The sequence below is a fragment of the Heterocephalus glaber genome, unplaced genomic scaffold, assembly GCF_053883595.1.
Source record: "Heterocephalus glaber isolate CG9 unplaced genomic scaffold, H.glaber_assembly_v1.0 deba00001497, whole genome shotgun sequence".
Taxonomy (NCBI): Eukaryota; Metazoa; Chordata; class Mammalia; order Rodentia; family Bathyergidae; genus Heterocephalus; species Heterocephalus glaber.
In genome coordinates this window covers 10,782,353-10,794,850 of record NW_028258320.1, presented here as the reverse complement: position 1 = coordinate 10,794,850, position 12,498 = coordinate 10,782,353, and the positions used below count along the sequence as shown (strand labels likewise).

Here is a 12,498-nt window from a genome sequence, read left to right as displayed (position 1 = left end):
GGGGCAGGGCTGGGTATGTCGCCTCTCCGTGGTGCCCGTGGTGAGGGGATTCTGCACATGCGGTGCCCACGCAAGGCCGAGCCTTGCAGATGGTGTGGCTGCTTCCTTTTCTAGGAGGCAGGACAGTGAGACAACCCCTCCACTGCCTGGGTGGCTGTGTCAACCCTGGGTCACACTGAGGCTGCAGGGTCAACAGGGCCGATGCCAGCCTCAAGGGACAGAAAGGTTTCCGAGTGTGCAGACTGGACCAGCAGAGCAGCCTGTCACAGGCAGGGAGAAGGGGCCGCGGCTGCTCCTGCAGGCTTTGGAGAGGAAGACCAGTGGCTCCCAGTTCCGGCACCTGTGATTTCCTTCTTTTGGAGCACGAGATGACAAGGCCTGGGGCACTCTTACTACTGAGCAACATGCCCGGCCCTTTACAAATTCTGAGACAGGGTCTTGCAAGGTGTCCAGGCTGGGCTGAATGTGTGATTCTGCCTCCGGCTTCCCAGTAGCTAGGTTTTTTGTTGTTGTTGTTTTTTTGAGACTGGGTCTTGCTCTATAGCTCAGGCTGGCCTTGAACTTGCTATGTAGCTCAGGGTGGCCTCAAACACCAAGCAATCCTCTTGCCTCAGCCTCCTGAGTGCTGGGACTATAGGTGTGCACCACCACACCTGGCTATGGGTTTACTATTATTAAAAAAAACCAGGCAGCCCCAGCCCCAGCCTGAGTGTGAGTGACAGAGGCCTCTGGGAGGCTCCTGGAGACGACTTACCACACACGGAGTCCTTTTGCCCGAAGTAGGCAGCATCAAAGAGGTGGTCGGCCGTCTTCTCGAAGGAGGCCAGCATCAGCACGCTCTCCTTCATCTTGGCCAGGCCGAACCTGGTGATGCCCAGGACTTCACCCTGCGCCAGAGGACACAGTCAGGGGCGCCGGCCACTCACCTAAACTCACACAGTGCATCTTCCAACTGACAGGGCCCAAAGCAGCTGTGCGGTAATGAGATGAATGCTGGTGACTCAGAGCCCTGCACTCCTACCCAGATGCTGTGTGACCAAGAATGGAGAATATCAAACGTTTTAAAATTCAATTTCATTTTTTGTTACCGGGAATCGAACTCAGGGACTTGCGATTGCCAGGCAGACGCTGTGCCGCTGAGCTACATTCCCAGCCTGGGGGAGAACCTAACTTTAAAAAGGGGTGCACTTCTTTTCTTAGGATGGCTCAAAGAATTAAACACAGTTTTTCTTTGGTTGGCAGTGGTGGGAATTGAACCCAGGGCCTCTGCAATGAGCTAAATTCCCAACTCTTTTTAAATTTTGAAATAGCTGTTAAGTTGCCCGGGCTGGGCTTGAAGTTGGGATCCTCCTGCCTCAGCCTCCAGAGCGCTGGGATTACAGGTGTGCGCCACCATGCTCAGCATTCAGAGGAATACAGTGCCATCACTAAAATGAGTATTTATAAAAACATGGTGCCCGGAGTGGTGCTGCACGCCTGTAATGCCAGCACTTGGGAGGCTGAGGCAGGAGAACTGCCACGAGTTCGAGGCCAGCCTGGGCTAACAGTAAGTTCAAGGCCAGGCTGTACTATACAGCAGACTCTGTCTCAAAAATATGGAGAACATTTATATTAAAAAGTCACAAGCTGGGAGCAGCAGCGCATGCCCATAATCCCACCATGGCGGGAGGCTTGAGGCAGGAGGGTCACAAATGTAAGCTCAGCCTAGGCAATTTAGTGATTTAACAAAATCTAACCTCAAAACAAATAAGAAAAGAAAAAGGGTGGGGTTGGGGGAGGCTGGGGCTACAGCTCAGTGCAAAGGCCCTGGGTTCAATCCCCAGTATTGCAATAGAAAAGAAAAGAGGGTCAGGATTTAGCTCAGTGGTGCCGTGCCTGCCTCGCACGCACAAGGTCCTCAGTTTGGTCCCTGGTACCGGGGGAAAAAAAAAAAAAAGAAAAAGGAAAAAAAGAAAAGGAAAGAAAAGAAAAGTCAGACATGAGCTCAGGAATTTGAGGCCAGCCCGGGCAACACAGCAAGAGCTATTCTCAAAGGAAGAAAAGTCAGAATAAAACTGCATGCGTCCATGCATAGTAAGACGGTGCATGCACAGGAAGACCAGACAGGAAGCCTTAGGCAGCACTGGTTTCTTGCGGTGCTGCGGGCCCCCAGTGCACACAGCCTGTGTCCCTGAGGGAGGCCGTGTGCACCTGCTGCCCCACAGCACTGTGGAGAGGACACATTTTGGAGGAATGGAGGAAAAAGCCCACTACCCAGCCCCAGCCGCTCCACCTGCCTCATTTCTGATCAGGTAACTCATTCTCTGCCTGAAAACGGCTAGGAAGAAAGAGCGAGGACGATTTCTTAGGGAACAGACACTCAACTCGCCATGCAATCTTGGGGCTATAGGCCGCAGCTGGCTCTGCATTAGGGTGAAACTCGGGATCCCCCAGAAGCTGTGCTCTGGCTCGCCTTGCTCTGCTACCTGGGCCTGAGCCAAGGGGGCTGCAGTTCTCCCGCTGGGATTTCACCAGAGCACCTGCCCCGATTCCACGGCTTGCTTTGTGCGTGACAGCGACACCTTATTTTTTCCGGCCCCGCAGCTCTGTTCTGCTGAAAGTAGGTCTGGGGAGACGGGTGCCGCACCCCACACACCTTGTATGTCATGAGGTCGGACAGCAGCATCACGTGCCTACGGTCGATGCTCATGCCGTGGTTGACCATCGTGTACTGGATCTCATTGATGATGGTCGTCCGGGCTGCCTCGATGCCCAGGGTCTTCTCCACCTGGGGAGGGGCAGGGTGAATGGGGCAGCCCTATCTGGACAGGGCTGTGGCTTCCGCCAGCCTCCTCCTCTGCCCAGCAGCAGGCTCAAAGCAAACTCGGCTGTTTCCTAAGATGCTGGGGAGGCCTGGGTCGGGGCAGGGAGAGGGAAAGCTGGGCCTGCGGGTGGCACGAGGGGCCAAGCGGTACCTCGTAGGTGTTGTTGGAAGTGGTCCGGGTACCCTTCACGCCGTGGGTGGCCATGACCGCCCGCAGGTTGTCACCCTCCACCAGCAGCTTGTACTTCTCCTTCCCGCTCTGCTCGTCGATGTGGATGACGGCTCTGGACACCTCAGGGATGCCCTGTACCACCACCTGGACCGACAAAGGCGCCTGAAGTGGGGGCCGTCCTCAGTCCTCAGTGTGATGAAGCCCCTCCCAGCACCCACGCCCCCTCACCTTGGGGAGGTCCTCCTTCAGGAACTGTAGCACGTAGTACATGGAGCTCTTGCTGCTCTCGCGGGGGGTGATGCACACCACGGCCTCGCCGTGCACAGCCACGTCGCCGGGCTTCACACGCAGCTTGGAGGTGCAGATGGAGTAGCGCACTGACTCGGCGTTCACCTGTAAGCACGCACGTGTGGCACCCATGAGGTGCGGGGCACTTGTTGCGCCTTCTCCCCATTTCGTCACCGGCCCTCTAAGAAGCCTTTTGGTCACGTCACCCCACCCTGCAATTTTAACACCATAACTGCCTGTGGCTCTCTGTGTGGACTGCAGCAGCCATCAAAATACATTTTTTTCACCCCAAGAATGAACATCGGTCCTACTGAAAATTCTTGCTTAACCCAGGGCAAAACACACACACACGGCCCCCTGGGCTGCCCTGGGGAGACCGAAGTGGGAGACGGAGGACCCAAAACCGGGGCTGCTCAGCTCGTGTGTGCCTGAGAAAGGCTGACAGCTGCTCGGCTGCCATCTCCCCAGAGAAAACACCACGACACGGTGCCCGAGCACTGTGGCTTGCGAGTTTCTTGTGTCTGCAGATGGGCACAGCCTGGCAGGGTCAGCTTGGAGACAAGGCAGGACGGCCCAACGGGGCCCAGCAACAGAAACCAATGGGGGTCTCTGTGTGGCAGCCTCTGCCTGCCCGGCCCCCGCCCCAGCTTTCAGAGCCTGTCATGGGCCCAACAAGGGACTCACTTCCAGGCGCAGAAGCCTGATCCGCTCCAAAGACAGCTTGACAAGGATGAAGCAGTCATCAGGAAGAAACACTTCTTCGATGTACTCTGAGATCTGCGGCGCCGGGAGCAGAATGTGAGCCTGCCCCTCTCCTCCTCCCTCTCCCTGGGCACGGCTGGCTTGCTCCTCACCAGGAGGGACTTCTTACCTCCCCCAGGAGGGTTTTCTCAATCCTGCCTTTCACGAGGCGGGCGTAATCGGCGTCATCATCCTTGTCTAGCTGGGCCGTGATGATTGGAGTGCTGTGGAGGAACAGCGGTCACTGCATGAGGAAGCGCCCAGCACAGCACCGCTTAGCTGAACCCAAGTGCCGTGTGTGCCACCACATAGCCACCTGCAACTGACTGAGCGGCAGGCGTGCTACAAAGGGATTCCTTCGCTCTCAGTTGGCCTTGCTATCTCCGGAGCACTGGGGGAAACCCTCATCTTCAGAAAATTCTCCCCAACAAGGCAGCTGTACCTGCCCCTCCTTTCCGGTCCTGAGAAGCAGTTATTTTATTTGTTCCCTTCATGCACATCAACTTCCTCCGTCCGTGTCCTGCACACCTCCTGCCCCTCTGAGCCCTGGTGATCAGCTGGTCCTCTCTGCTCTGGACGACATGCCCCAACACTCCCTCTCAGGTCTCATGTGACCAGCCAGACCTCCTGGCACTCCAGTGCCACTGTTACTGTTCTAGAACTGGGTGTAGATATTTCTCCTTTAATGCTATTGGTTGTTACTTTGTTAGATGTAGATCACAGGAGAAAGCTTGACTTTCATCATCGCAGGCAGATCACCCGAAAATCCTAGCATGAAATCACCAGGGAGGTCACAGAATACAGCCAGAGGCTAAGTGGCAGACAAGTGGTCAGGCTTGTTTAGGTCAGGAACAATGACAGGAAAGAGATGGACTCTCCACTGACACAGTGCTTTGATTTTTTCCAGTCTTTTGTTTTTGGTACCAGGGATCCAACTTGGGACCTTGCACGTTCAAGGCAGGCGGAGGAACCACTGAGCTAAATCCCTGGCCCCAGGCTACCTTTTTTAAATGACTTTTTAAAATACCAAACCCTAGGCCAGGACAGCAAGTGTGCCCCCAGAGTGGAAGACACTGTCTGTCCCTGCAGCACCACAGGTATGTACAGGACACAAGGATCCCTGCCTCCCAAGGAGCCCAGCGGGGAGCTGTCCACCTGATGGCCTTGGAGGCGTTGATGATCTCTTTGATCCGGGGCACGCCCAGGGTGATGTTCATGGAGGCCACGCCTGCGAAGTGGAAGGTCTTCAGGGTCATCTGGGTGCCTGGCTCACCGATGCTCTGTGCGCACAGGGCACCCACGGCAGAACCCGGCTCCATCTGTGCCCTGGAAGGAAAGGCATGGAAGAGGGTATGACTGCACAGAGAGAAGAGTGGCAAAGGAGATGGTGACAGGCTTTGGGTTGCTGTCTCTCAACAGAAAGTGTACAGGTAGCACTGGGGTTAGGAAGGAAGTGGCAACGGGCCAGGCTGTGTCTGTGCTACGGAGAGCAGGAGGGACATGCGAGGCCCATGGGTGCACCCCTACCTCATGTACTTGTCCCTGCAGGTCTCCAGGAACTTCTCAAGCTGGGTGGGCGTGATCCGGTCCAACTGATACAGCACGCGGGGCTGGAAGCACAGAAACCAGGGGCACAGTGAGGGGCAGCGGCACCAGCAAAAACCCATGTCCTTGTGTGTCTGGGAAGGCTGTTACCTCCGTTGTGCCATTATCATTGATGCCGTATTTGTCTCTGGTTTTCTTGATCTTCTCAGAAACCCCCTTAATGAATTTCTTTATCTCCTGGAGGAAGACAGAGCAAATATCAGTTAACCGTTTCCCAGGAACTTGGATATGATTAATCTAAGCTTTAATGATACAGACCAAGGCTACCATATTTTGGTGGTGGCTAAGTACATAGTACAAAGAATAGAGTGTGGACACTGGCTCTACTGCCAGGCGGCTTTCCCAGGCTCACCGTCCCATCCACGCCTGGGCACTCGCCAGCAAAGAGCTTCTCGGCTGCTACTCCACCTGCTCGCAGGCCCTGCTGACTGCAGCCCCTCTGGGAGAGTCCCTCTCTGCATGGGGAGATGGCTCCCGCTCCTCCTGACTCCCTACATGGCTCGCACCCCACAGGTCCAACCGGACTATTTATGCTTTTCGCCTTTAGGGTTTGTTCCCAAGCTACGATACTGAGGTAAACACACTGCTGAAGCCTAGCTCTGTAGACACCGATGCACTTCAAACCCAAGCGCTTCACAGGTGCCTGCCCCAGGTTTTCGTCCTGCTGGCCCGGCCTCTGCCTCACAATCTTGCCCACCCACAGCTCCACACTCCCTTGGTGCACACAGTGTTCCTGGACATGGCTCTCCAGGCAGATGTGGCACATGAGTGCACTTGCTGTTTCCGCTGGGCTCTGGGGCCCCACTTAGGCCTCAGACTGCCAACACAGAGCAAGGAGGAAGGGAAGAGCTCCCCAAGGCAGGTAGGTGGCTTTCAGCGTCAGCATGTCTGGGGGAGAGGCCGGGCCCACCATGTCTCCTGGACGGCCAGCTCTCCTGCTAGCAGCCTGCTCACAGCGGGGCAGACACCAGGGCCATCAAGCCGCACTGCTTTGACCCAGGGGTGTTTTGAGAATATGGGGAAGAGTGGATGCAGGCATCTCCCTGCAACGGCATCCAGGAGTGCAACCACTAGGGTTCCGGACAGGTTGTGGGGGCCTGATGTGACAGCACCCTACTGTGTGTGACCAGCCTAGGACAGACAGATGCAAGCGGACGAGTGGGCAGGGTGAGGGGGTTACACACAGGGGGTCTCATTTCTCAACTCTGGGGCAGGTTGAAGCAACCTGTTGGGGGAGAGGCCCGGGTACACAGCCGAACGTCTAAGCACAAAACAAGAGTATGCAAGCAGACTGAACGAGAAGCCCACTTGTCCAAAACCCTGAAAGGCACCAGCTATGGCTCCGTAGCTTCCATCTATCTTAACCTCCCTCAAATAAACCTCTTTATCTACAGACTATCTAGAAATTTCTAGTTATTCCCTTTTCTGAGAACAAAACATTAGAACTTATTTCTTTTTCTCTTTCAGATCTCGTTTGTGTTGCCCAGGCTGGGCCAAACCCCTGGGTCTGAGGGATCTTCCTGCCTCAGCCTTCTCAGTAGCTGGGGGTCTGGGCATGGATCACCACCCCTGGCCAGCTACGGTTCCTCTGCTTAAACAGCCTTAGCATTGGTCCCCGGCTCACCTGCTGTTTGGGCCAGGTGCTGCCTGGCTTGTGAGGCCTCCTCATGAGACACACAGCGTAAACCCTGTCAGCACAGAGTTGAGGGCTAGGGTGCAAGAGCTGAGGGGCCAAAGGAGGTCCAACTCGTTCCCTAAAGTCTGCTGCCGGGACAGGGGTTTCTGTGGTGTCGCCTCTGCTCACTGGGATAATCTTCTCCAGGAGGCCAGCTGGCCCAGAGCTTTCTCTTGACTGCTGCACTGGCTCGCTGGCCACTCTTTCTTCCCATTGGGAAGGCGTGGGGACACATGGAAGGACTTTTGTTTAAGAAAGGACTTTTATTAATTTCCAAGAACTTGAAAATTCTCAAGAGGCTGCTTCTGAAAGAAACTCTCCAGACTCATTAATCAGGAACCCAAGGCTCCACTTGCCAGCAGTGCCGGTTATTGCAAATCAGAGGGAGAACTCAGAATCGGAGGAGCAGGGGAAGGACATGCCAGACAGCACTCAATTCCCTGCTGTAGCACTCAGTGGGAAAAAAGTGCCTCTTCCGCATCACTGATGTCGCCCCTGCTGCTGTATGGCCATGGCTGGCCCTAGTAGCCTGACTGTTGCCATCTGACAGCCAGGCGCTGAAAGCTGCCTCACCTGTTGGTATGGGGAAACAGGAGCAACGCCCCAGGCCAGGCTGACCCAGGGGGGCTCATCTGGGAGGAGTTGTGTGCCCCAGGAGTGAGAGGCCAGACACCAAACCACGGCCCAGTATGCACCAGGGATTACTTCTGGCGTCACCACATGGACAAGGAAGGAATGACTTTCTTTACACAGAGGTTGGGACAGATTGTGGAAGTTTGGTTAGAAAAAAAAAGAAAAGGCAAAGCTCATCTGGTGGGAGGGAAAACTGAAGTAAGGTATTAATAACTCGGTCCAATCAACAACCCATGCACACTAGAGGGAGCCCACGACAAGGAGCCCAATGAATTAACCAGCTGTTAAGTATCTCACACTCAGCCACATGCCCAGCACAGTGGTAGCCCTGGGCAGGCCAGGCCCAGGGCCACTCAGGTCTGGTTCAAGCCAGGGCTGGAGAACATTTGACAGCTCAGACAGCTGCCCTGGGCAGTGGATTGCAGACCCATCTGAGCCCACCAGTGATAGCGCCCCCAGAGGGCAGGGACAGGCAGTTAGTTATCCTTCATCCCTGGTCTGCCATGTGGTGACACATGGTGTGGTTAAATCAGTCTCAGTGAACAGACACTGCCCATCAGGAGGTCACCAGCAAGACAAGGAGTGGTGCAAAACAAAGCCCGTGTGTGCCAGAATTGGGACCGAAATGTGTTGTCTCTGAGGCCGGTGAAGAGCTGCAGTCCCCCAATTAACCTCTGCTCAGCAACTGAACTATGTGAGAAAGGCACCTTGCTGTACTTCTCATAGCTTGTCTCAGTTAAAGTCTTCGAGGGCAAAGAGAAAAATAAAGAATTAAGCACAGTCTGTAGAAAAACCAAATTGCAATCTAATATATTTTTTAAAAAGAGAGGAAGAAAACTGAGGAAAAAACCAAAGGCACTTAGGCCCGCCATAGCCTGAGGTAACCACTGAAACTCAGAAGAGGCTCCTTCTTCCTTGCTGGTAACTGCATGGAAGAGGGAGAGGGGGCGGGGTGGGGGCGGGGCAGGGTAAGCGGGCGGGGCTCCCTTAGCAGACCCACTCTCATTGAGCTTCCCTTCAGTCTCACTGTGCTATACTGAGCGAAGCTCTTGCCAGCCTGCTCCTTTGCTGCATCGGAATTACAATCAGTGCACCAAGGCAACTGATTACTGACTGCTCTACCTTTAGTTTTTGATCTGAACCACAACAAAGAAGGTGAAGGAAGTTTGCACAATTAAAAACCCAAAACAAGGCCAGGGATTTAGCTCAGTGGTACCGATGCCTGCCTCGAAAGCGCGAGGTCCTGAATTCGATCCCCATACCAAAAAAAAAAAAAAAGAAAGAAAGAAAGAAAGAAAGAAAGAAAAAACAAAACCCAAAACAAAGCCAAGCAGAAGATCCACAAGAGGGTATCAAGGTAACACAGAGAATAAGCAAGGCTCCATGGAGGTGATCCACAGTAATAAGGAAACAGCAATTTAAAATACATGGCAGCAAAAAAAAAAAAAAATAAAATAAAATAAAATACATGGCAGTGTAAATAAGGACTAAAAGGTATAAGAGGTAATGTGAAATAGCAAGAAAAGGGGCAAAGGGGAAGGGGAAGCGGGAGGGGTAGGGGAAAGGAATGAAGGGAATGGAATTAATATGAGAAAATGAAAAATGGAAACAAAAGTCTTTGTAAATAGGGAGGGATGGAGGGGTTGAAGGGGGGGCAGGGAAAGGGGGAAAAATAAGAACCAAGAGAGATTTTGTAAAGGTGCAAATTTCCAAGGATGAATGTCATTGTATTGTATATCTAGAATGTACCAATAAAATAATATTTAAAAAAATTCATGGCAGTAAAGTAGCACTACTACTGCAATCCCAACGGATCCTGGAATAGCTAACAAAGGAATGGTGCCCAGGGTAAGGAAGAGGGCAGGGGGCTGCTGATAGCATCAGGACTCGAACCATTTTTCCCATGTTCTCTTCCACTAGAGAACCACATTTGTGAGACATGAGGTGGAGTTCTTCATGCTGACCAGTGAGCCTCTGCCCAGGCCATTTTTGAGCCCCTTAATACAGGAACAACTGTGTGTTAAAAACAAGACACCACCAGGGCTGGAGTGTAGCTCAGTGGCAGAGTGCCTGCTCATCACTGCCAAGGTCCTGGGTTCAATCCCCAGCAATGCAACAATGAAAACTCTGAAGTATAACAAAAAACTCCAACCACACCCTGAGCTTATCAAATCCACCTGCAGTGCTTGGCACGCAGGGTCCTGGTGCCAGCAGGTGGGCAGCGCATACCTGCAGGAAGCTGTCCTGGCAGCACAGGAACTCGCTCTTTTTCATGATAGCCTCAGAGGACAGGGCCAGGTCATTCTTGCTGAGAGCAGGCTCGCTTGGACAGGGGTAGACAGCCTGAGGAGGGAAAGGAAACAGCGGTGTGTGGGGTGGGGGGTGGGGTGGCACATGTGAGGCAATGTCCCAGATATCACCCAGGTGGGCTTTTAGCAACCTGTCATTTTTCTTCTGAAACAAACTACGGACTCATCTTCTCTGCCTGTATCTTTCTAACTCAGGGTCTCATGATATAGTACCTCAGGCTGGCCTTGAACTCGGTGCTCCTCCTTTGTCAGCCTCCCCAGTGCTGGGATTACAGGCATGTGCCACCACACCTGCCTACCTTCCATGTGAACGTGAACAGATAAACTCATGCTGGATCTTATGGCAAAGTCTTCCTCCTTTGGTGGGTGTTGTTCCATTATTTCCCAACCTCTATCCCAGCCCCAGATTTGCTTAAAAATGTACACTGTTGGGGCCGGGGATTTAGCTCAGTGGTTTTGCTGCCTGCTGTGCAAGTGCAAGGACCCAAGTTCAATCCCTGGTACCAAAAAGGTTTCACACTGAGGGTGTAACCTGTTCACTGCTGATGGCTCCTCCACTGCATCAACCTGGAAAAATGTTTAGGCCACTTCGGTGGGGTGAATTTCTATACATGGAACCGCTGGGTCAAAAGACTCACATGTGTAAAGCCAGATCAGTTTTGTCAAACTAGCCCCAAGGGGTCGTTCCAAATTAAACTCCCAGGTAACGGATGTGAAACAAGCCTGCTTTCACTGTCAAGACATAGACACTGGTCTGGAGTAAGCTCTACTTGACACAGAGAGAAACAAAAGCCTTACAAGTGGCATTTGATTGCTGCCAATATTAGACTTTCAAATAGATATCTTTTCCTTTGAATGCTGAAAATTATGCAGAGTAACACAGCGAGAAAAATATTAATCCCGTGCCCAGGCAGGGGTGCCCAGTGTATGAAGTCCAAGCTGATGTTCTGAATGGCCCTGCAGCTTGGCCTCCCCAGAAGTGCTCTGAGGCTCTTACTCTGATGTTGTCCAGAACCCTTTTAAACTCCAGCGGCTCATCCTTGCCCTCCATGGCTGCAGGGTCTAAGCCATCTCCCCCGTAAATGAACTGGATGATGTCGCCAGTGGAGCTGCGGACTGTCAGGTCGTACTGGGAGCAGAGGTCTTCGAGGGACTTGACAAGCCGTCTCTGAAGGAAGAAGGGGAGAGGGCACCACTGCATCACCGCCATCACCCACACAGAGGATGGGGTTTGCGACTCGAGGTTTCAAGGGCACAAGCACTTTCTGTTTTGCAGTGCCAGGGTCTGTGCATACTAACACTACCACTGGGCCACACGCCCAGCCCAAGGCTACAGTGCAAGAACTTTAAGCACATAAAAAGCCAGGCGTGATGTGCACATCTCTAATCCCAGCACTCTGGGAGGCTGAGGCAGAAGGACTTTTAAGTTCCAGACCAGCCTGGGGAACTTAGGGACTTAGCAAGACCTTGTCTCAAAACAAAAAAATTGAAAAAAGGGCTAAAGGGCTAAGGATGTAACTCAGTGAGAGGCTGTGGGTTTAATCCACAGTACTGGGGGCGGGGGAGAGCATATAAAAAGACTACTAGAAATCCTTTAAAAACACCTCCTGACCCCGAGACTAACACTACTAAGAGCGCCTGCCCAGCCCATGCAGGAAGATAAAACATGTCCTAGCACCTCTGTGCACCTGGAATTCCTGCAGTGTGAGCAGCATCATTGCCCAAAGCTCGGCCTATTTTCCTAGGCAGCTTCGCCTCCCCTCTTCTCCCTAACAGAAACTAATGCTTCAAAAGGTTAAAGACAAAAAGCAAAGCACATCCTGGCAAGAGCATCTCAGAGTTGCTGAGTTTGTGAAAGCAGCAGTACACTCCAATACCGGAGGAAGTTTTCCACCAGAAGCTGACTGTATCAGCTCATGCTCAAAAGGGTCCAGGAAGAGACCTGGAAATCAGTGTCCATGACTCCATTTCCACCCTCTCCACTTCCTGTGCTCTGGGTGCTTCAGTCTCTGGCTTAGCAATCCTAGCTCCCTGTAGGCGAGGGGCAAGCTCCCAGAGAGGGGATGGAGAAGACACAAGGCTGGGGATCCAGCAACTTGGAGTGTCAACCTTAACGGATGCTGGAAGTAGTTAAAAATATTGAAGACTGTGGGGGGCCATAACAGCGGTAGCCCTGGTTCCATGCCCAGCACCACCAGAAGAAAAAAACACCACACAAATATGCAGTAAGTCATGGAGCAGAGAGAAGATACAGTCATTGGAGACTTAAAAG

General features: G+C 52.9%; 1 protein-coding gene across 3 annotated transcripts in view; it reads right to left on the bottom strand.

Moving 5' to 3' along the window:
• Positions 1-12,498, bottom strand: part of Polr3a (RNA polymerase III subunit A) — a 46,658-nt gene that overhangs the window by 11,339 nt on the left and 22,821 nt on the right. For 2 of the 3 annotated variants that reach the window (XM_013072958.3, XM_004846377.4), the window contains exons 20-30: positions 11,224-11,394; positions 10,147-10,260; positions 5,700-5,786; positions 5,532-5,614; positions 5,160-5,330; positions 4,135-4,228; positions 3,948-4,040; positions 3,204-3,368; positions 2,955-3,119; positions 2,636-2,767; positions 755-887 (exon numbers count right to left, since the gene is read on the bottom strand). In XM_013072958.3, the coding sequence (XP_012928412.1) occupies positions 755-887; positions 2,636-2,767; positions 2,955-3,119; positions 3,204-3,368; positions 3,948-4,040; positions 4,135-4,228; positions 5,160-5,330; positions 5,532-5,614; positions 5,700-5,786; positions 10,147-10,260; positions 11,224-11,394 (1,408 nt within the window). The remainder of the gene's footprint in view (positions 1-754; positions 888-2,635; positions 2,768-2,954; positions 3,120-3,203; positions 3,369-3,947; positions 4,041-4,134; positions 4,229-5,159; positions 5,331-5,531; positions 5,615-5,699; positions 5,787-10,146; positions 10,261-11,223; positions 11,395-12,498) is intronic. The other variant, XM_021259679.2, reaches the window with a different exon arrangement.